The sequence below is a fragment of the Lutra lutra genome, chromosome 1 (assembly GCF_902655055.1).
Source record: "Lutra lutra chromosome 1, mLutLut1.2, whole genome shotgun sequence".
Taxonomy (NCBI): Eukaryota; Metazoa; Chordata; class Mammalia; order Carnivora; family Mustelidae; genus Lutra; species Lutra lutra.
The window spans coordinates 120,300,757-120,321,570 of NC_062278.1; the positions used below are offsets into that span (position 1 = coordinate 120,300,757).

The window sequence follows — 20,814 nt, forward strand, 5'->3', positions numbered from 1 at the left end:
TCCTATTCCCAGTTCCTAGTATAGTAATTTACAGTAGTCAGTTCTGGATAAATGACTGTACCAGTTCAGTGCTTCTAGTTACTAGTTTTAATTGTTTAAAGGGCCTTGGGGGAGAATATCCCAATTTTCAATTTTTTTATAGTTACTCATGGCCTAGATTGAAGGTAGAGTTTTCTTAATGGCAAGGATCCACCTGGTCTCTTCCTGGGTTAAATGCAGTTGCAATTCTTGTGGGTTGTTTGGGGGTTTTTTGTTTGTTTGTTTTTTGCAGTTTTTGTGTTAAGTAGGCTCCCCACCCATTGTGGGGCTTGAACTCACTACCCCAGAGATCAAGTCAAATGCTGCACTAAGACATCCCTAATTCTTGTTTTGTTTTATGGCAGTTAAGGGATGGGGTTGAATAGGAACGAACATACTGATTTTATAAGAAATGACTAGTTAAATGGTGCTAAAATTGGTGACTGAAAATAAAGTAAAAATGAAAGTATATTCCATTCATCTTTTATACAGAGGGCTAAACCGTTAAAGGTTCTACATCAGTTTGTTAAGCCACATGGCATCCAGTGTGGATGCCTACCTTTAAGGTGAGAAACTGAATTAAAGAGAAACAGCTTTATACAATCAATGCCGTGCAACACCCACTAGTCTTCCTACAGCCCAACTCACGTGGGCCGCGAAACGGCATTTATTGGCAGGCTTCCCGAACTGAGACGCGACGGGCGTGATGCAGTTCACATCCGGGCGACCTGGTTGGTGATGCTAGCCAATCGAAAATCGTCTGTCTGCCGGCGGCGAGGGGCGGGGCTGGCGCCAGGGTGAGGACGTCACGTACTCCATGGTAACGACGCTCGGCCCGAAGATGGCGGCCGAATGGGACGGAGTTGCAGGTTCCTCGGGTTCGGGCCCTGGCCCTAGCCAGTGGCGCTGGAGCAGGTCTTTATGGGTCCAAGGCGTTTTACTCCTGTTGGGCGGCCTCTGGGCAAGTTCCACATCAATTCCTGTCTCCTTGGACAGTTCCCCTCCCTGCCGGCACCACGTCCCCTCTGAGACTGAGGTAGGGCGACGGAGGGGCGGGAACGGGCGCTGTGAGGGTAAAGTAACACGAGAGGCGAAGATGTAGAGGGTAGTTGCTGGAACAAGGTGTGTTGGAGAAGAAATTGAAATTGGACCGGAAACTGAACTCTTAGGGGTTGGACCTGCCCTTGTTACCGGGTGGTCCTTGGGTCCTGAGCCCTTGACCCAGCCCCTGCAAAAGATGTCGCTGGAGGCTCTTGGTCTGCCTGGAGAAAGAATTCAAGGACAGACAACAGGGTACATAAGCAGTACAAGCAGGAAGCTTTCTTTTCGTTCTTTCTTTCCTTTTTCTTTAAAGATTTTATTTCTTTGACAGAGGCAGAGACAGGGAGAGAGAGAATACAAGCAGGGGGAGTGGGACAGGGAGATGCAGGCTTCCCGCCAAGAAGGGAGCACGATGTGGGGCTTGATTCCAGGACCCTGGGATCATGACCTGAGCCGAAGGCAGACGCCTAAAGACTAAGCCACCCAGACTCCCCCAAGCAGGAAAGTTTCTTAAAGTAAAACTACATTCTAGAGATGTGAGAGAGAGTGCGCTCAAGGAAGGTCTGAACCCACTGGATTTCGGTTTCCGTTATTGACAATTGTTAACAGAGGGGTGGAATATTCATTACTTAAAGTGAGGATTTCTTGAAACAGGGTGGTGTCTTCCAGGAATGTAGGTTATGCCCTTTTTTCTTGCCTTATTTGCCCGATAAAGAACTCTCGTGGAGATTTCAGAGGCGGAGCTCCTTCATAACCGCAGTGCTAATGATAAAACAACTGTATAATGAGCTGAGGTCACTCAAGCTGTCAAGATGGCAGTCCCTTGTGGTTTTCTTTTGGACTGGTGCCAGGACAGGCCTCTTCTCCATAGATGGCCATGACTTCCTCTTTGCTGGCCTCGCGGCATCTTGTGAGAACCTAACAAACTGCCTACTCTAACAGTATTAACTCCCTTTCTGCACCCAGCAAAGTGGCTGAGTTAGGCACTCAGAACATGATGGCTTTCCTGTGCTGAGAGTTCTACTTAGGCAATTGTAGACAGTGGTTTTCACCTTGAGAGTTCATCAGAATCACCTAAAGGATTTGTTAAAACACAGTTTGCTGTCTCACTCCCCCACTTTCTGACTCATTAGGTCTGGGATGGTACGCAGAATTTGCAGTTCAGTCTCCCGGGTGGTTGATGATGATACTTGTCCAAAGACCACACATTGGAAACTACTGACCCAAAGGTTAGGAGAGCTAAAGGCATTGGAAGGCTATTGGGGGGCTCTCTAAGACAAAATTCAGGCTTATTTTCAAGTCACTTCACCACATTGCTTGCTTTACCCTGTTCTCCTACCCTGCAAGTGCCTGCCTCCTTCCATTTTTCTCCCTCTCTACATTCTTTTTTTTTTTTTAAGATTTTATTTATTTGTTTATTTATTTGACAGACAGAGAGAGATCACAAGTAGATAGAGAGGCAGGCAGAGAGAGGGAAGCAGGCTCCCCGCTGAGCAGAGAGGCTGATTCTGGGCTTGATCCCAAGACCCTGGAACTTGGGCTGAAGGCAGAGGCTTAACCCGCTGAGCCACCCAGGTGCCCTACATTCTTTTTAACCCTAGTTAAAGTTCCCTACCTTCAAGACAGTCAGCTGAAACCACTCCAGCAGAATGTTTTTTTCCATTTCATAGTATGTCTTATCTGTAATCTCTTCTGGCACTTAACCAAGTACTGCTGTGTGGGGAAGGTTTATTTCTCAGGCATTTCTTTGTAGTCTTGCTTTTGTAGTTAAATTGTAAGGTTCCTTGGGATGAGGTTTATGTCTGATTCCTCAGCAGTATTTAGAGAGCCCACAATAATCAGTGTTCTTTGTGGAAAGGAGATAGAGTACCTGGGGCAGGGTGGCATGTTATGATTGATTTTATAATTGTTTTATTACTTTATTGAGAAAGACTAATCTAGAAATTTTCAGTTCAGCCCAGAAATCTAAGACCACTCATTTTTGTGATAATTTCTAAAATGTTCTATGCATACTGTTATAACCATATACTAAGTTTGGGGCTTATAGCTATATTTCAGCTTTTATCATGACACTGCATTTTGGCTGAATTTTATTTATTTTTTTAGTCTCTTAGCAAGTTCTAAGTTTATAATACAGTATTGTTGACTATAGTCATTATGCTATATTAGAGCTCCAGGGCTTATTTACTGACTGGTTGCAAGGTTGTACCCTTTAACAATATATCCACAATTCTCCCACTCCCGATGAATTCTTTAAAAACAACTAAAACAACAAAACCATTCCTGCAAAACCCTGTGCTTCGTTCTTTGAATTTAGATTACAGGAAGAGAAAACTATTCAAAGAACTGCAAAATCTCTCCATTGGAGGAAACATATATAGCAGTTTCATCTAGTGATTGTTGCCAGTGTTCAAAACTCCAACTTCTTTTTGAACATCTCAGTGGATAGGGATATTATCTCCAGAGGCGGCCCCTTTACTTTTGGAGATCACCAGTATAAAGTTCTTCTTTTTATCTTCTTTTTTTTTTTTTTTTAAGATTTTATTTATTTATTTGACAGAGAGAAATCACAAGTAAGCATAGAGGCAGGCAGAGAGAGAGGAGGAAGCAGGCTCCCTGCTGAGCAGAAAGCCCTATGTGGGGCTCGAACCCAGGACCTGGGATCATGACCTGAGCCGAAGGCAGCGGCTTAACCCACTGAGCCACCCAGGCGCCCCTAAAGTTCTTCTTTTTATAGAGCTAAAAACTCTTCCTGAAATTTTTACCCACTATTCATATTCATGCCTCTTGGCTAAACAAAATCAATTGTGATAGTGCTTCAGATACTAAAAGCAAGCTATTAAGTTCTTTTCGAGACTTATCATTCTTAATAAATCTCCTGGTTCTTCATAGACTATATAATAGCAAGTCCTCCTAACCATTGTCTTAGCTTTAACCTAAACATAAAGTATAGGTAAGAATAATTCATTGTAGGTGCCTGGGTGGCTCAGTCAGTTAATCATCTGCTTTTGGCTCAGGTCATGATCCAGGGTCCTAGGAATGAGCCCAGTATTGTACTCCCTGCTCAGCAGGGAGTCTTATTCTCCCTTTCCCTCTGCCCCTCTCCCCACTCATGTTCAAATAAATAAATAAAATCTTAAAAAAAAAGAATTATTCATTGTACTCCTACTAGTGACTACACCTCTGTTAAATGCTATAGGAAATTATGTTAACATTTTTGGGGTTGTGGTGGGAAGTACAAAACATGTTGGGAGGGTGGGAGGGAAGTAGGAGGGGAGGTGTAGGGAGGCGCCTGGCTGGCTCAGTTGGTAGAGTGTGAGACTCTTGATCTCTAAGTTCAGGCCTCATGTTGGATGTAGACTTTTTTTTTTTTTTTTTTTTTTTGACAGAGAGATCACAAGCAGGCAGAGAGGCAGGCAGAGAGAGAGGAGGAAGCAGGCTCCCTGAGAGAGCAGAGAGCCCGATGCGGGGCTCGATCCCAGGACTCAGAGATCATGACCTGAGCCGAAGGCAGCGGCTTAACCCACTGAGCCACCCAGGTGCCCCGGATGTAGACTTTTGATCTGTGAGTTCAAGCCCCATGTTGGGTATAGAACCAACTAAAAAAAATTTTTTTTGACACATTTAACTTGTTTTCAAACAAAACCTCTAAGTTTCATTTTTTAATTATATACATGAAAACAAAACAGAACAAAAAAACAGAATAGTATAATGAATGCTCATGGACCCATCACCCAGCTTTAACTCTTACCATATTCTCTCATTCATGTTTCATATACTTCCACCCATTCCCCATCCTCTCACTTGTTACTTTTTTTTTTTTTTTTTTTTAAGATTCCATTTATTTATTTGTCAGAGAGAGAGAGCGCGCACGCACAGGCAGAGTGGCAGGCAGAGGCAGAGAGGGAAGCAGGCTCCCTGCTGAGAAAGGAGCCCAATGCCGGACTCAGTCTGAGGACCCTGGGATCATGACCTGAGCTGAAGGCAGCCGCTTAACTGACTGAGCCACCCAGGCATCCCACTTGTTGTTACTTTTAAAAGTTTTGTTGTTGGGGCACCTGGGAGACTTAGTCGGTTAAGTTTCTGGCTCTTGCTTTTGGCTCAGGTCATGGTCTCAGGGTTATGAGATCGAGCTCTACCTGGGGCTCTGTGCTGGGAGTAGAGCCTGCTTGAGAATTCTTTATCTCTCTCTGCCCCTCAGTGCTCTAAAAAAGGAAGGAAGGAAGGTAGGAAGGAAGGAATATTATTTTAAACTTTTTTTTTTTTTTTAAAGTAATCTGTGTGCCCAGTATGGAGCTCAAACTCACAACCTCAAGATCAAGAGTGACATGTTCTACCAGCTGATCCAGCCATGTGCCCCTAAAAGCTTTCTGCTAAATTTACATGTATTGGAATGTAATAAATGCAGTCATGTAGTTCATGAGAAGCTTGTGGCTACATGATTAACAGAATATTTCTATGTCTCCAGAAAGATCCCTGCCCCATCTTGTGCCAGTCAGTTTTCCCTATCCAGATACCCCAGGCGACAATTATTCCCTTTTTTTTTGTTTTGTTTTTTTTTGGTTTTTTTTGTTAACATTAGTTTAGTTTTGTCTCAGGACTCCTGGGTGGCTCTGTTAGTTAAGCAACTGCCTTCAGCTCAGGGCATGTTCCCAGGGTTCTGGGATTGAGTCCTGCATCGGGCTCCTAACTCAGCAAGGAGCCTGCTTCTCCCTCTGCCTGCCGCCCTCCCTGCTTGTTCTCTCTCTCTCTCTCTGACAAATAAATAAACAAAATCTTTTAAAAAAAGAGAAGATTAGTTTTGTCTCTTTTAGAGCTTAGTTTATACAAATGGAATTATGTAAAATATTTTGTTATATGATAGAATACATTGAATTTTCCAGTAGTAAATTGTGTAAATAGCAATTTCTTTTTGTGATAGACCCTCCTTGGTCCTAACTTAAGGATGTATTATCCTTTTTATATAACTCTGAATTCAGTTTGCTAATAGACTGTTAAAGATTTATGCATCTATGTTTATGAGTAATGTTGGTTTATAAATTCTTTTTTTAGTGAAGTTTTTGTTCATTTTTTTTAAAGATTTTGTTTACTGAGAGAGAGAGCACACAAGCAGGGGGAGTGGCATGTAGAGAGAAGCAGGTTCCACACTGAGCAAGGAGCCCGATGCAGGATATGATGACCTGAGAGAAGACAGCCGCTTAACTGACTGACCCACCTAGGCATCCCTTTGTTCATTTTTGATACCAGAATTATACTGGTCTCACATAATGAGTTGGGAAGTGTTCCATCTTCTTGTATTTTCTAAAAGAGTTTGTATAAAATTGAAATCATCTCTTCCTTAAATTTTAGTATAATTTATAGTTGAGACCACCTGGGTGGGCCTGCCATTTTCTTTGTAGAGAGTTTTTAAGATACTCTTACTGAGGGATACCTGGGGGGCTCAGTGGTTAGGCGTGCCTTCAGCTTGGGTCATGATCCGGGGTCCGGGGATTGGGTCTCATATCAGGCTCCTTGTTCGATGAGGGCTTGCTTCTCCCTCTGCCTGCCACTCCCCCTGCTTGTGCTCACTCTGTCTCTCTCTCTGACAAATAAATAAAATCTTAAAAAAAAAATAACTCTTATGGAGCTATAATTTATATAACATAAAATTCACCCACTTAAATGTCCAATTCAATGACTTTTAATAAATTTGGAGAATTGTGTAGCTATCAGCACAATCCAGTTTTAGAATAGTTGCGTCACCTTAAACAGATCCATTATGCCCATTTTTAGTCAATCCCTGGGGCACCTGGCTGGCTCAGCCAGGAGAGCATGTGACTCTTGATCTCAGGGTCATGAGTTTGAGCCCCATGTTGGGTGTAGAAATTACTAAAAATCTATCTATCCATCTACCTATCTATCTAGTCAGTCCCTGTTTTCACCTCTGGACCCAAGCAGCCACTATGTAGAAAAGTTTAGATAAATCCAATTTCTCTGATAACAAGTCAGTTTATACTTTCTATTTGATTCTGTGCCTGTCTTGGTAACTTGTGTTTTTAAGGACTTTATTTCATCCGAACTGTTGAATTTTTTGGCATAAAGATATCCTAAATAACCAACTGTTAGCTTTGGTAATTTATTTATTTATTTATCTTTAATTGAGAGTTGTCTTTTTTTTTTAAGATTATATTGATTTATTTAAGATAGATGAGAGTGAGCGAGAGAGCAAGAGTAGGGGAGCTTAGTTGTTGTTTGATTCAAAGTGTTTTTATTTTCCCTGGTAATTTCTTCTTTAATCTGAGGGTTATTAAAAATGTTTAAATATAATTTCTAAATATTGGGTCCTTTTCTAGATCTTATTGTTACTGTTATTTAGAGAGCGTCTTCTGTAAGAATTTAGTCCTTTGAAATGTGAGATTGTTATATTTATACCTCAGCATATGCTATATCCTATTTAACTTTTCATGTATACTTGCAAAGAATATATATTCTATAGTTATTGATTATAGCTTTTTATATGTTTCAATAAGGTAAAGTGATTGCTGGTATTCTAAGCGCTTTCTATGCTCATACAAAGGTCTTAAAGATCTCTTAAGATTGTAAATTTTTTCTTTTTCTCTTTACTTCTGTCAGTTTTTGCTTTGTAGACTTTGAATCCATTGTTATTAGATACATTCATATTTACAATTCCTGATATATTAACCCTTTATCATTATAAAATATCACTCTTTACTTCTGGTAATACTTCCTGTCTTGAGGTCTGTTTTGTCTGATACTAATAGAGACACTTGAGCTTGTTTATGATAGAGCTTATGTGATACATCTCTTTCATTCTTTTACTTTTAATCTGTGTGTGTGTGTGTGTGTGTATGTGTATTTGCTTTAGGGATTACAATATGTATCTTTTGCTTATATTAAATATTTAATATTAATATTGCTTTATGGTACTGTGACCTCCTATATGGCGTTGAATAAGAATGGTGAGAGTAGACTTTCTTGTATTTTTCCTGATCTTAGGAAGGCATTCAGTCTTCTATTATTAAGAATATTGGGGCACCGGGGTGGCTCAGTGGGTTAAGCCTCTGCCTTCGGCTCAGATCATGATCTCAGGGTCCTGGGATCGAGCCCCGCATTGGGCTCTCTGCTCAGCAGGGAGCCTGCTTCCCCTCTCTCTCTCTGCCTGCCTCTCAGCCTACATGTTATCTCTGTCAAGTAAATAAATAAAATCTTAAAAAAAAAAAAAAGAACATTAGCTGTAGGGGCACCTGAGTTTCTCTGTCAGTTAAGTGTTTGCCTTCAGCTCAGGTCATGATCCTGGGTCCTGGGATTGGCACCACCCCTGCCTCAGGTCTGGGCTCCCTGCTTAGCAGAGTTGGCTTTTCCTTTTCCCTCTGCCCCTCCCCCTCCACTTGTGCTCTTTTGACGGTCTTTCTCTCAAATAAATAAAATCTTTTTAAAAGAAGAATATTAGTTGTAGATATTATTAAATCTTAAATATTAAAATTTTAAAAAAAACCCTTTAAAAGAAAAAAGTGTATTGGTTTTAGATTTTTTTTTTTTTAAGATTTTTATTTATTTATTTGACAGACAGAGATCACAAGTAGGCAGAGAATCAGGCAGAGAGAGAGGAGGAAGCAGGCTCCCCGCCGAGCCGAGAGCCCGACGCGGGGCTCGATCCCAGGACCCTGGGATCATGACCCGAGCCGAAAGCAGAGGCTTTAACCCACTGAGCCACCCAGGTTTTAGATTTTTGGCAAATGTGCTTTGCCATGTGGAGAAAATTATTTTCTATTCTTATTTTTATCATGGATGGATATTGAATTTTTTTAAAGATTTTTTATTCATTTCAGAAAGAGAGAGAGCAAGCACGTAAGCATGGGGAAGGATAAGAGGGAGAGGAAGAAGCAGACTCCCTGCCGAGTAGGGAGCCTGTCAGAGGTTTGATCCTAGGACCCCAGGATCATGACCTGAGCTGAAGGCAGATGCTTAACTGACCGAGATGCCCCGGAACCCCAGAATTTTATTAAATGTCTTTTTGGCATCAATTAATATAATTATGTAGCTTTTTTTCTTTAGTATGTTGATGTTGTGAATTACATTGTTTGAAATTTTTAAATGATAAACTAGCATTGCATTCCTTAGATTAAAATTCCACTTGGTTATGATGTATTACCCTTTTTTACATTTTGCCGGATTTAACTTGCTGATGTTGGTAATTTTGCTTATATATTTATGAAGGATATTGGTCTGTAGATTTTTTTTTTCCTCTGGTAACTGTTGGGTTCAGTATTAGGGTAATGCCAGCCTCAGAGAATAAGTTTGGAAATATTCCTTCCCCTTCCATTTTAAGGAAGTCACTATTGTTTCTTCCTTAAATGTTTAATAGAATTCATGAATGAAGACATCTCAACCTGGAATTTTCTTTAGTGGGGAGTTGTAAACTATGAACTATTTTCTTTCATAGATAGTGGACTATTCAGGTTATTTCTTCTTCATTGTGTTTTGATTATGTTATATCTTTCAGAGAATTTCGTTTCATTAAAGTTGTCAAAGTTATGGGCATAACATTTTTCTTAGTATTCTCTTTTGATCTTTTAAATGTCTGTAATAAAGTGTTCTGGTATCAATTCCAACGTGTGGGAGTTTTTCCACACATTGCCAAGTAACTCTCCTACATAAATCGAAACTCAATTCTGACACTATCTACCCAGTGATAGGATCAGATTCCACAGTTCTGTAAGACTGGCCCACACTCCACAATTACAGGCACCAGTTGTTAAGTCCAGACTGTCATCTGAGCTTCTGACCAAATGATTATAGATTGGAGTTTCCAACAACCCCTTCCTTGGGTTGGATTAATTTGCTAGAGCAGCTCATAGAACTCAGAGAAAAAATTTACTACTAGATTACTGGTTTATTATAAAAAAGTATAACTCAAGGACAACTAGTTGGAAGACATGCATAGGGCAAGGTACAGAGAAAGGGCAAGGAGTTTCCCCCCCATCAGAGCATTCCCTTCTCTAGGAATCTCTCTCATATGGTGTGAAAATCAATAAAAGGGGAAACCTCATTTAGATTGGAGCTGGGAGGCCAGCAAGAGGGAGCTCTCATGCCCTGCCATTCATTGTCAATTACAGACCTAACAGGAAGTGATGGACCTTGCATGTGTATACTATTTTACTATCCCAGCAGAAGGAAGAATGATTTGGCTCCTTCCCTGGCAATAGTCCAGCCAATGAGAGACTCACAACTAAGCAAATGAAAAGCCTTTATACTTTGAACTCCCAGTTTATTCCAGTAGACATTTTGCTTGTAATAGCCCTCCCAGTTTCCTTTTTCTCTCTGTAAGAGTATTATCCCTCTCCTTTGTTTTTCAGATTTGCCTATGGTTTTATTGTATCATGCTTATCCTGGATTGCAGTTTTTTGCTATTCCCAAATCCATTTTTGCTGGAAAAATAACCAGCAGTTTTATTTTTAAGGTTAACAGTGTTCACCAATAGGAAACTCCAAATCTCATCATCTTGGGTTTTATAGAGGCTTCATCACATAGACATGGTTGATTAAATCATCACCCATTAGGATTGAACTCCACTGCAGCCCCTCTCCTCATCAGAGATGAAGGGGTGGAGACTGAAAGTTCCAACCCTCTAATCACTGGCTCCACTGGCAATCAGTCCCCATCCGTAGTGCTTTCCAAAAGTCACCTCATTAATTTAACAAAAGACACCTTTATCACTCTCATCACTTAGGAAGTTCTAAGATTTTAAGAACTCTGTGCCAGTAATGCGACAAAAACCAAATACATATTTCCTATTGTAAATCACAGTATCACAGTCTGTAAAGTCTGTAGTAATGTCTCCTGTTTCATTCTTGACATTGGTAATTGGTGTTCTCTTTCTCTTGGTCTCTCTGCTTAGGAGTTTATCAGTTATATTAGTCTTCTCAAAGAATTAGCTCTTAGTTTTATTGATTTCTCTATTATTTTTCTGTTTTCCATTTAATTGGTTTCTGCTCTTTATTTTTTCTTTTTTTTAGTTTGCTCGTTTTCTGTTTTTTTTTTTTTCTTTCTTTCTTTCTTTCTTTTTTTTTTAAAGATTTATTCATTTGAGAAAAAGAGCACAAGCAGGGGGAGTGGGAAAGAGGGAACCAGACTCCCTCCTGAGCAGGGAGCCCAGTGTGGGGCTTGATCCCAAGACTCTGGGATCATGACCTGAGCCCAAGGCAGAAACTTAACTGACTGAGCTACCCAGGTGCCCCCTTTTTCCGGTTTCTTAAAATAGAAGCTTAGATCATTAATTTGAGGGTTTTTAAAAATAAATTTTCCTGTAAACACTGCTTTAGCTGTATTCCACAGATACTAATTTGCTGTAATTTGATTTTCATTCAACTAAAATATTTTCTAGGGACACCTGGATGGCTCAATTGGTAGAGCATGTGACTCTTGATCTTGGAGTTGTGAGTTCAGGTTCCACGTTGGGTATAGAGATTATTTAAAAATAAGATCTTTATAAAAATATTTTCTAATCTCTTTTGTGACTTCCTCTTCAACCTAGTGATTAGTTTGTTGTTTGATTTTCAAATATTAGGAAATATCCCTGTTTTCTTTCAGTAATTGCATTCTAATTTAATTTTGTTATGGATAGAGAACATCCTTTGTATGATTCAGGTTTTCTGTATTTCTTAAGATTTGTTTTAGAGGGGCACCTGGGTGGCTCAGTGGGTTAAAGCCTCTGCTTTCGGCTCAGGTCATGATCCCAGGGTCCTGGGATCCAGCCCCGCATCGGGCTCTCTGCTCAGCAGGGAGCCTGCTTCCTCCTCTTTCTCCCTGCCTCTCTGCCTACTTGTGATCTCTGTCAAATAAATAAAATCTTAAAAAAAAAAAAAAAAGATTTGTTTTAGAGCCAAAAATGTGATCTATCTAGGTGAATGTTGCAATGTGCACTTGAGAAGAATGTACATTCTGCTATTATTGGGGCAAGTGTTCTATAAATGTTGGTTCAGTTAAGTTAGTTGTAGTGCTACATAGGTCTCCCATATCCTTACTGATTTTGTCTCTGGTCTGCACTGATTACTGAGGTGTAAGTGTTGAAGCCTCTAGCTATAACTGTGGATTTGTCTATTTTTTTAGTTTTTGCTTCATGTAGTTTGAAGCTGTGCTGTTAGGTGGTTACATGTTTTAGATCGTTATGTGTTCGTTGAATTAACTCATTTAGCACTATGTATTGCCCTTCTCTTTATCCCTGATAGTATTCCTTGTTTAGAAATATACTTTGTCTTGGGACGCCTGGGTGGCTCAGTTGGTTGGACGACTGCCTTCGGCTCAGGTCATGATCCTGGAGTCCCGGGATCGAGTCCCGCATCGGGCTCCCAGCTCCACGGGGAGTCTGCTTCTCTCTCTCTGACCTTCTCCTCACTCATGCTCTCTCTCACTGTCTCTCTCTCTCAAATAAATAAATAAAATCTTAAAAAAAAAAAAGAAAAGAAAAAAGAAATATACTTTGTCTAATACTAGTATAGCCACTCTGGCTTTCTTTTTATCAATGTTTACATAATATATCTTGTTCCATTCTTACACTCTCAACCCTTTAGGTCTTTATAGTTAAAATGGGTTTCTTGTAAAAATAAATTGTTGGATCTTAGTCTGACAATCTTTGCTTTTTAATGGAAATGTTCTAGAGTCTATTTACATTTAAATATGATTATTGAGAGTTGGATTTGGGTCTGCAGTTCAGCTGTTTCTCTGTTCCACTTTTTTCTTTGTTTCCTCTTTAATATTCTATTTTGATTCTTCTGTTGACTTTTTAGCTATATCTCTTTGCTTTACTTTTTAAATTGAGTTGTAATTAAATTTCAGTAAAATGCAATATATTTGAGTGTTTGCACTAGTGATTACAATATGTATCTTGTATTTATTATATGTGTTGCACTGTATGTTTGTTCATTTTCGGTTTTTTAGACTCCAGATATAACTAAAATCATGTTGCCTTTCTCTTTCACTTACCATAATACCCTGGAGATGTATCTGTGTTGTCATGAATGGCAAGATTTCATTCTTTTTTATGGCTCAGTAATATTCCATTGTCTAATACCACATCTTCTTTTTTTTTATACCATATCTTCTTTATCCATTCATCTGTCAAAGGACATTTAGGCTGCTTCTGTATCTTAGCTGTTTTAAATAATGCTGCAATAAATGTTTGTCTCTTTTGTTAGTACCACGTTTTGATCACTATAGCTTATAGTAAATCTTGAAGTCAGATAGTATCAGTCTTCCAACTTTGTTCTTCTCCTTTGACATTGTGTTGGCTATTCTGGGTCTGCCTTTCCATATAAACTTTAGAATCAGTTTGTTTGGTGTCCTCAGTATAACTTCCTGGGATTCTAATTGGGATTGCATTGAATCTACTTATCAAACTGGGAAGAACTGACATTCTGACAATATTGAGTCTTCCTATCCGTGAACATGAAACAACTCTTCATTTATTTAGTTCTTTTATTTTTTTTCTGGTTAGAATCTCCATTAGCTAATCTATAAAACACCCTTTAAACATTTTTTAAATCTTTTTTTTTTTCAGGTCATAAATAAGGTTCATCTTAAGGCAAATCATGTTGTAAAAAGAGATGTTGATGAACATTTAAGAATCAAGACTGTCTATGATAAAAGTATTGACGAGTAAGTACACCATTATTTTGTCTTTTTACAATTACGAATCAAAGTAGTAAAGATATTTCCATTTGTTACCTGAAGATCCATACATGGAGCTACATGCTAATGCACCTTCAAGATGGAATTAAGCTAATAATGTCTTTTAGTCTGGAAGGATGATGACCATGGGATATGATTAAAATCAATCTATACATCATCAACAGTTTTAACAGAGCAAGTATGTATCAACTTGTCTGTGGTCATAACATACCTGGAAGGCACCTCCTCAATAAGTACATGGAGGAAAAATAAAAGTATTAATATATATAATAAGAACATTTACAAAATTATTAGCCAAAGGGATGATAGTCTAATTTTTCAGTTAGTGTAAGAGGGGTTCAGAAAATAAATTATGAATCTGTAATCATGTATGAAGAGCTATTAGGAGTAACTGATGTCTTTCCCTCTCCTTAATTTCCCAAAAGAATGGGATAACATGATCATGCCTAGCATTGTGTTGGTACAGAGTAAGCTCAATGTTTCTTGAGGTAAATTAAGATTTTAGAGAACTGATACTAGATCTTCCACAGAGCATTCCTTGGGGCTCCTGCCAGATATACTCTGAACTAATGAGACAGTGCTGTGCCCACCGTGGAATTCTTATGTTTTATGTCTTGATTTTCAGATTGCTCCCTGAGAAAAGATACCTTGTAAAGGTATGTCATAAATACTTTTTTTTTTTAAGATTTTATTTATTTATTTGACAAAGAGAGAGAGATCACATGTAAGCAGAGAGACAGACAGAGAGAGATGAAGAGAAGCAGGCTCCCTGCTGAGTAGGGAGCCCGATGCGAGACTCGATCCCAGGCCCCTGGGATCATGACCTGAGCCGAAGGCAGAGGCTTAACCCACTGAGCCACCCAGGTGCCCCAGTATGTCTTAAATACTTATGGCTTGAATTTGATACTTGAAGTGGGTACACTTTATTATATATAAATTATACTTCAACAAAGAAAATATATGCTGATTATTTAATGAATGAATGAATAGAAGGTGTTGGTAGTGAACATTTTTATCATTTTCCTCAAAAGCGTCTCTGTGATGCATTCACCAAAATTTTGTCCCTATTTGATGCTAAATTAGTCTTCTCATTTTACAATTTAATAGTAAATCAGTCTTCTTGTTTTCTTCCTTGTTCTCTTATGTTTTGTGGGAATAGAACATGCTAAAGATACAGTGAAAAAGACAATTTTTGAAATACATCGAGAACACTGTTGTCTTGTGGAAATACTCATTCCCCTGCAGGTGGATGTGTCTGATATATGACATGCTGAAGTTGAGTATAGAGGTGCTAACGTCAGCAGTGTCTTAGCTGTTACAGAGTCACACATACGGTGAAATTAAAGTAGATCTTCTAAACATAAGATTTTAACATAAATTACCTTAATATTGGAGTCATCTAATTTGCTCCCAAATTTGAAGTAATTTAGATTAGTTGAGACTTCTATATTCTTATATTCTATTTCAGTAGAGACGGGGAAGGAACTTTTCACTTTATTTCCTTTCCCCAAGCTCAACTAAGAAAATAAGGAAATTCCTTTGCTCCTAGACTCATTCTCTTTCCACACAATCTTTGACTGACTAGCGTCTGTATTCCAGAATTGTAAAGTTTTCCCCTTTTTTCCCCTCAGTCATTAATATCCTAAGCTTACTTGTTTTAAATATACTTGTCCTTTAACTATAATTCTGACTTTTTTTTTTCAACTTTTATTTAGAATAAACTTTTTCCACAAGCTATTTCTTATTTAGAGAAGACTTTTCAGGTTCGGAGACCTGCAGGCACTATCTTACTTAGCAGGTATGTCACATTCTATACAGGTCATTTTCTTTCGTTGTTTGGTACTCTGACCTCCCCATTCTGTCAGTATGACAAATTATGAAACTCATATAGGATATTTTATTATGTTTGTCCTTAGTGACCAAACTGCAAGGTATTTAAAGGGAATAAGAAAGCGTCTGTTAGGTAATCATTCTTTCCCTGATTTTCTACTATGAGGTGACCTGCTGGATCTTTTTCTGGGGTGTAGTTGCTTATTCTCCACATCCCCTCCCTCCCTCATGTGTCTACAGTAGAGGCTTATGAAGTATTTGGGTGTCTGAAACCTAGCTTAGGAGAATTTCCCATGCAACCAAAATTCTTTCTTAGTCCACTTTTCTAACAAAAATAGTAGTTATTATTAATGAACTAGTATAGTAGCTTTTTTAATGTTTTTAACTGCTGTGAACTAGTTTTCTTTCTTTTCTTCTATGGTTTTTTGTTTTTGTTTTTGTTTTTTTGTAATTGAATTTTGATGTACAAATGAACTGAAGACAACGTGCAACAAACCGATACCTACAGAAGGAAAATGATCCCCATAGATACTGCACTGGGGAATTTGCAGAGCATACAAAATGTGGCCCAGTTACAGTGCCTGAGGAGCACCTCCAGGTAATTCAACCTATTCTTAGCAGCTCTGTTTTTAGTCTTTAGAATAAACTGAGAGAGGGAGATTTTGAATCTGTGAGTGTCACCAAAAAGTTTTTATAGTCTTAAGTTCAGAAGCTTCATTTTTCTCATTTTATTCTTTCATTTATTTTCAAATGAATTTGATGATACCTTCTTTCCTTTTTTTTCTTTTTTTCAACTTGTCTCTGGGGCTGCTGAATCATTTCAGCTTAGAATTTTATCTTCCAAAACATCTTCTAGCAGGTATATATTAAGTATTTTTGAAGGGCAATTTGACATTATCTCTTAAAATAAAAAATATGTATGGTGTGCTTCAACCCAATTTGGAAATGTATTCCATAAAAATACTTGCAAATATGCAATATGTGTTCAAGGATATTCTTTGCAAAACTATAAATATGCCTATATTAGTATTAAATTATGGTATAATCCTATAATGGAATACCATGCAGCTATTAAAGAATGAAGTAGATCTCCATCTACTGACTTGGAGAGATATTTAGGTCTTAAATGAAAAACAAGTTGGAAATCAGTTAGCCTATTTTATTTAAGAATTATAATCGATAATTCAACTTAATAAAACTGAAACAAAAACACAAAAAATAAAAAAGTATGTACATATACAATAAAAAATTATGAAGCAATCTAGAGGTATACACACACACTAAAGAATCTGGAGCCATACCAAAATATTAATGGTTTTCTTTAAGAGTTGGAGTGGGGGCTTTTCTTTGGTAAGTTATGTAATTTTGTAATGTTCTGATTTTTCATATTAAGGATATATTACTTATCAGTAAAAAGATAAAAATTTTAAATGTGTATACCAGAAAACCAATTTATTATACATACACATATGAAAATATTATTGCCTTAGCTGTTTTTCTCTATTGAACTGTTCTCTGGTTACTTCTAGAAAGTGAATATATTACTTGAACATTTACTTTGTAACCAAAATTAAGCATACGTTTAGATGAAGTTTTCTTTGTAATTTTTTTTATTAAGTTATTTGAAGCTCCATAAGGCTTTTAGAGGACTATATGTTGGCCCTAATACAACTAATTTACTCAGCTTTCATTTCTTTTTTTTTTAGATTTTTTATTTATTTATTTGACAGATAGAGATCACAAGCAGGCAGAGAGGCAGGCAGAGAGAGAGGAGGAAGCAGGTTCCCTGCTGAGCAGAGAGCCCGATGCGGGGCTCGATCCCAGGACCCTGAGATCATGACCCGAGCCAAAGGCAGCGGCTTAACCCACTGAGCCACTCAGGCGCCCCTCAGCTTTCATTTCTTTTCTCAGAGTTCTTCGTAGTGTATAAAAGGTTTTAGGGACATGTTTAAAATTTTTTAAAACTTGTTAATTGCATATCCAGCTTTTTTCCCAAGAAATTTAGAGGCATTTTGTAGACATTTTAAGAAGTCCTTGGGGTACATGGTTGGATCAGTCAAAAGAGCATGCTGATCAATCTGGGTCATGAGTTTGTTTGAGCCCCTCATTGAGTGTAGAGATTACTTAAAAGTAAAATCTTTAAAAAAAAAAAAAAAAAAAGGCATTGCTTTCCTTTTTTTCTGAGGTATTTTTTGTTTCTCAGTCTCTTGGCTTCTCCAAATTCTGCTTCTTACATCTTGATGTAAGAAGGGTTGAGGGTGTCGTGATTTTTTTTTTTAATACATGAGTGATCATGGAAAAGAATGTTTAAAAATCACAACTTCTTTTAACACTATTAATAGGTTAAAGTAATTAAACTGAAAAATTATAAATATATGTATTAGAGAAACAAGAGTAAACAATGTAATGAAATGAGGATTTCTGTTTATTTCTCTATGAAAACATTATTTACACAAAAAAATCACAATTTACTGATTTTTTTAAACTGTAAGTTGGGAGTTCATAATTGTTTAGGAGCTTTGAGAGAAGTTCTCTAAAAAACAGATGTTACAGGGGCAAAGATTTGATTAGAAAACTAGAAATAAGAGTGATGGTGAGGTGACTTTACCCTTTAAAATCATCTTTAAAAGGTAAAGATGACTTTAACTTTTTACTTTGTGTATGTATGTATTATATGAATTTTTAACAAGATACATGAATTACTTTATAATAGAAAAATACATTTCCATTGGATAAAAAGCTTTTTATTAATTAATTTTGAAATAACTGTAGATTCCTAGGAATATGCACATATATATACACACATACACAAGAAGGTCCTCTGTAATTTTCACTAAGTGTCAAAGTTTAAAAGTTTAAAACTTTATTTCTTTTTTTTACGTCCTGGTTGGCTCCCCTTAAAAAACATTTGATTGTTGGAGCGCCTGGGTGGCTCAGTGGGTTGAGCCACTGCCTTCGGCTCAGGTCATGATCCCGGGTCCTGGGTTCGAGCCCCGAATCGGGCTTTCTGCTCATCAGGGAGCCTGCTTCCTCCTCTCTCTCTGCCTGCTTCTCTGCCTACTTGTGATTTCTCTCTGTCAAATAAATAAATAAAATCTTTAAAAAAAAAAACATTTGATTGTTTTAATTAAGATTATAGATTTTTATTATCACTCATAAAGTAGAAATTTTAGCAAAATAAATTCAGAATTAGAGATAGGAACTGAGTAGAGGTAGGAATGGATTTTGATAAAAGTTGGAGGGTAATAACTGTTAAATCATACAAATTTAGAATCTGGGTTCACATAAAATAAAAGTCCCTACAGCTAACCTTGTCTCTGGTTTGATTTTCCATTGCCCACCACGGGCGCAGCGATGCAGGGTCTGCCGTGGGGGTAAGTGGTCCTGTGTGGCAGTGGGTGTGCAAGACCAAGAAGGCGTCCGGGATGCAGACTTTGTTCTGTATGTTGGTGCTCTGGCCACCGAGAGGTGCAGCCACGAAAACATCATCTCTTATGCAGCCTATTGTCAGCAGGAAGCAAAAATGGACAGGTAAACTTTCCCCTGAGACTTATTTTCCAAGATCTAATATGGGAACTCTTAAAAAGAATCCTAAGCGTTTAGAGTACAGGATGTTTGCATTTTCCAGATTGCCTCCAGTTGTAAGAAACTATACTCTGCTAGGATGGAGGAGTGGGGGTGACAGGGCGTAGGGGGGATGGTGGGAGGAGGAGAGTGTCAGGTGGTAGAACTGTTACCATATGGTAATGTCAGTACCAGCTCCAGAGAAAAAGTCTACTGTGGAGAGTCCTTTGGAAGTAAATAAATACCTAAGGAAATGATTTTAACTTTAGTTTTGGCACCTCTGTTAAATCTGTAAGATGTTCAAAATAACTGTTCATCTAATTGTTATATTACTTGCTGTGTCCTTCACTTAGATAAATTATCACTTAAAATATTTAGAGGCTCTCTATTTACAAAAGATTTTTTTAAATTTCTCAGTGAAGGGTGCCTGGGTGGCTCAGTGGGTTAAAGCCTCTGCCTTCGGCTCAGGTCATGATCTCAGGGTCCTGGGATCGAGCCCGGCATCGGGTTCTCTGCTCAGCAGGGAGCCTGCTTCCTCCTCTCTCTCTGCCTGCCTCTCTGCCTACCTGCGATCTCTCTCTGTCAAATAAATAAATAAAAAATCTTAAAAATATTTCTCAGTGAGGGGCGCCTGGGTGGCTCAGTTGGTTAAGCAACTGCCTTCAGCTCAGGTCATGATCCTGGAGTCCTGGGATCGAGTCCCACATTGGACTCCCTGCTCGGAGGGGAGTCTGCTTCTCCCGCTGATCTCTCTCTCCTCTCATGCTCTCTCTCTCTCTCTCAAATAAATAAATAAGATCATTTAAAAAAATTAAAAAAATATTTAGAGGCTCTCTATTTACAAAAGATTTTTTAAAAATTTCTCAGTGAGGGGCGCCTGGGTGGCTCAGTGGGTTAAAGCCTCTGCCTTCGGCTCAGGTCATGATCTCAGGGTCCTGGGATCGAGCCCCGTATCGGGCTCTCTGCTCAGCAGGGAGCCTGCTTCCTCCTCTCTCTCTGCCTGCCTCTCTGCCTACCTGCGATCTCTATCTGTCAAATAAATAAATAAAAAATCTTAAAAAAAATTTCTCAGTGAGGGGCGCCTGGGTGGCTCAGTAGGTTAAGGCCTCTGCTTTCGGCTCAGGTCACGATCCCAGGGTCCTGGAATCAAGCCCCACATCGGGCTCTCTGCTCTGCGGAGAGCCTGCTTCCTCCTCCCTCTTCCTGCCTGCCTCTCTTGCCTACTTGTAATCTCTATTTGTCAAATAAATAAATAAAATCTTTAAAAAAAAAATTTCTCAGTGAAGCCGACTTGAAATGAAATGTTATTGTATATGCAGAAGATTGCCTGTCATACTCCAGACAAATCAGTTGAAGATAGTAGAAATCGCCATGTCTCAGGATAGATTGTAACATTCTCAAATCTAGGAGAGTTAATGTGACCAGTTCATGTGTATATTTGGACCGTTGCTAAGGTCTTGAATGTTCCTCTGTCAAGGCTAGTTGAATTTAAAGAGCTGTTTCATTTCTGTTGGTGTGTTGTTCATTTGAGGAAAAGAAAAATGAAATTACTAGTTGAATCAAGTAGGCAATGCAAAGGAAACACTGGTATATGTTTACCTAAAGGTGTTAAGGATATGGTCAAAATCAGCATCATGGATTATGCAAAACAGTCTGTTACCATGATGCTGTGTA

General features: G+C 38.5%; 1 protein-coding gene across 1 annotated transcript in view; it reads left to right on the plus strand.

Moving 5' to 3' along the window:
- Positions 1 to 835: 835 nt before the first annotated feature.
- LMLN (leishmanolysin like peptidase) overlaps positions 836 to 20,814 on the plus strand; it is a 91,323-nt gene continuing 71,344 nt past the window's right edge. Inside the window, 6 exon segments of the mRNA XM_047734665.1 lie at positions 836 to 1,054; positions 13,616 to 13,713; positions 14,372 to 14,402; positions 15,462 to 15,544; positions 16,057 to 16,174; positions 18,929 to 19,107. Of these exon segments, the coding sequence (XP_047590621.1) occupies positions 836 to 1,054; positions 13,616 to 13,713; positions 14,372 to 14,402; positions 15,462 to 15,544; positions 16,057 to 16,174; positions 18,929 to 19,107 (728 nt within the window).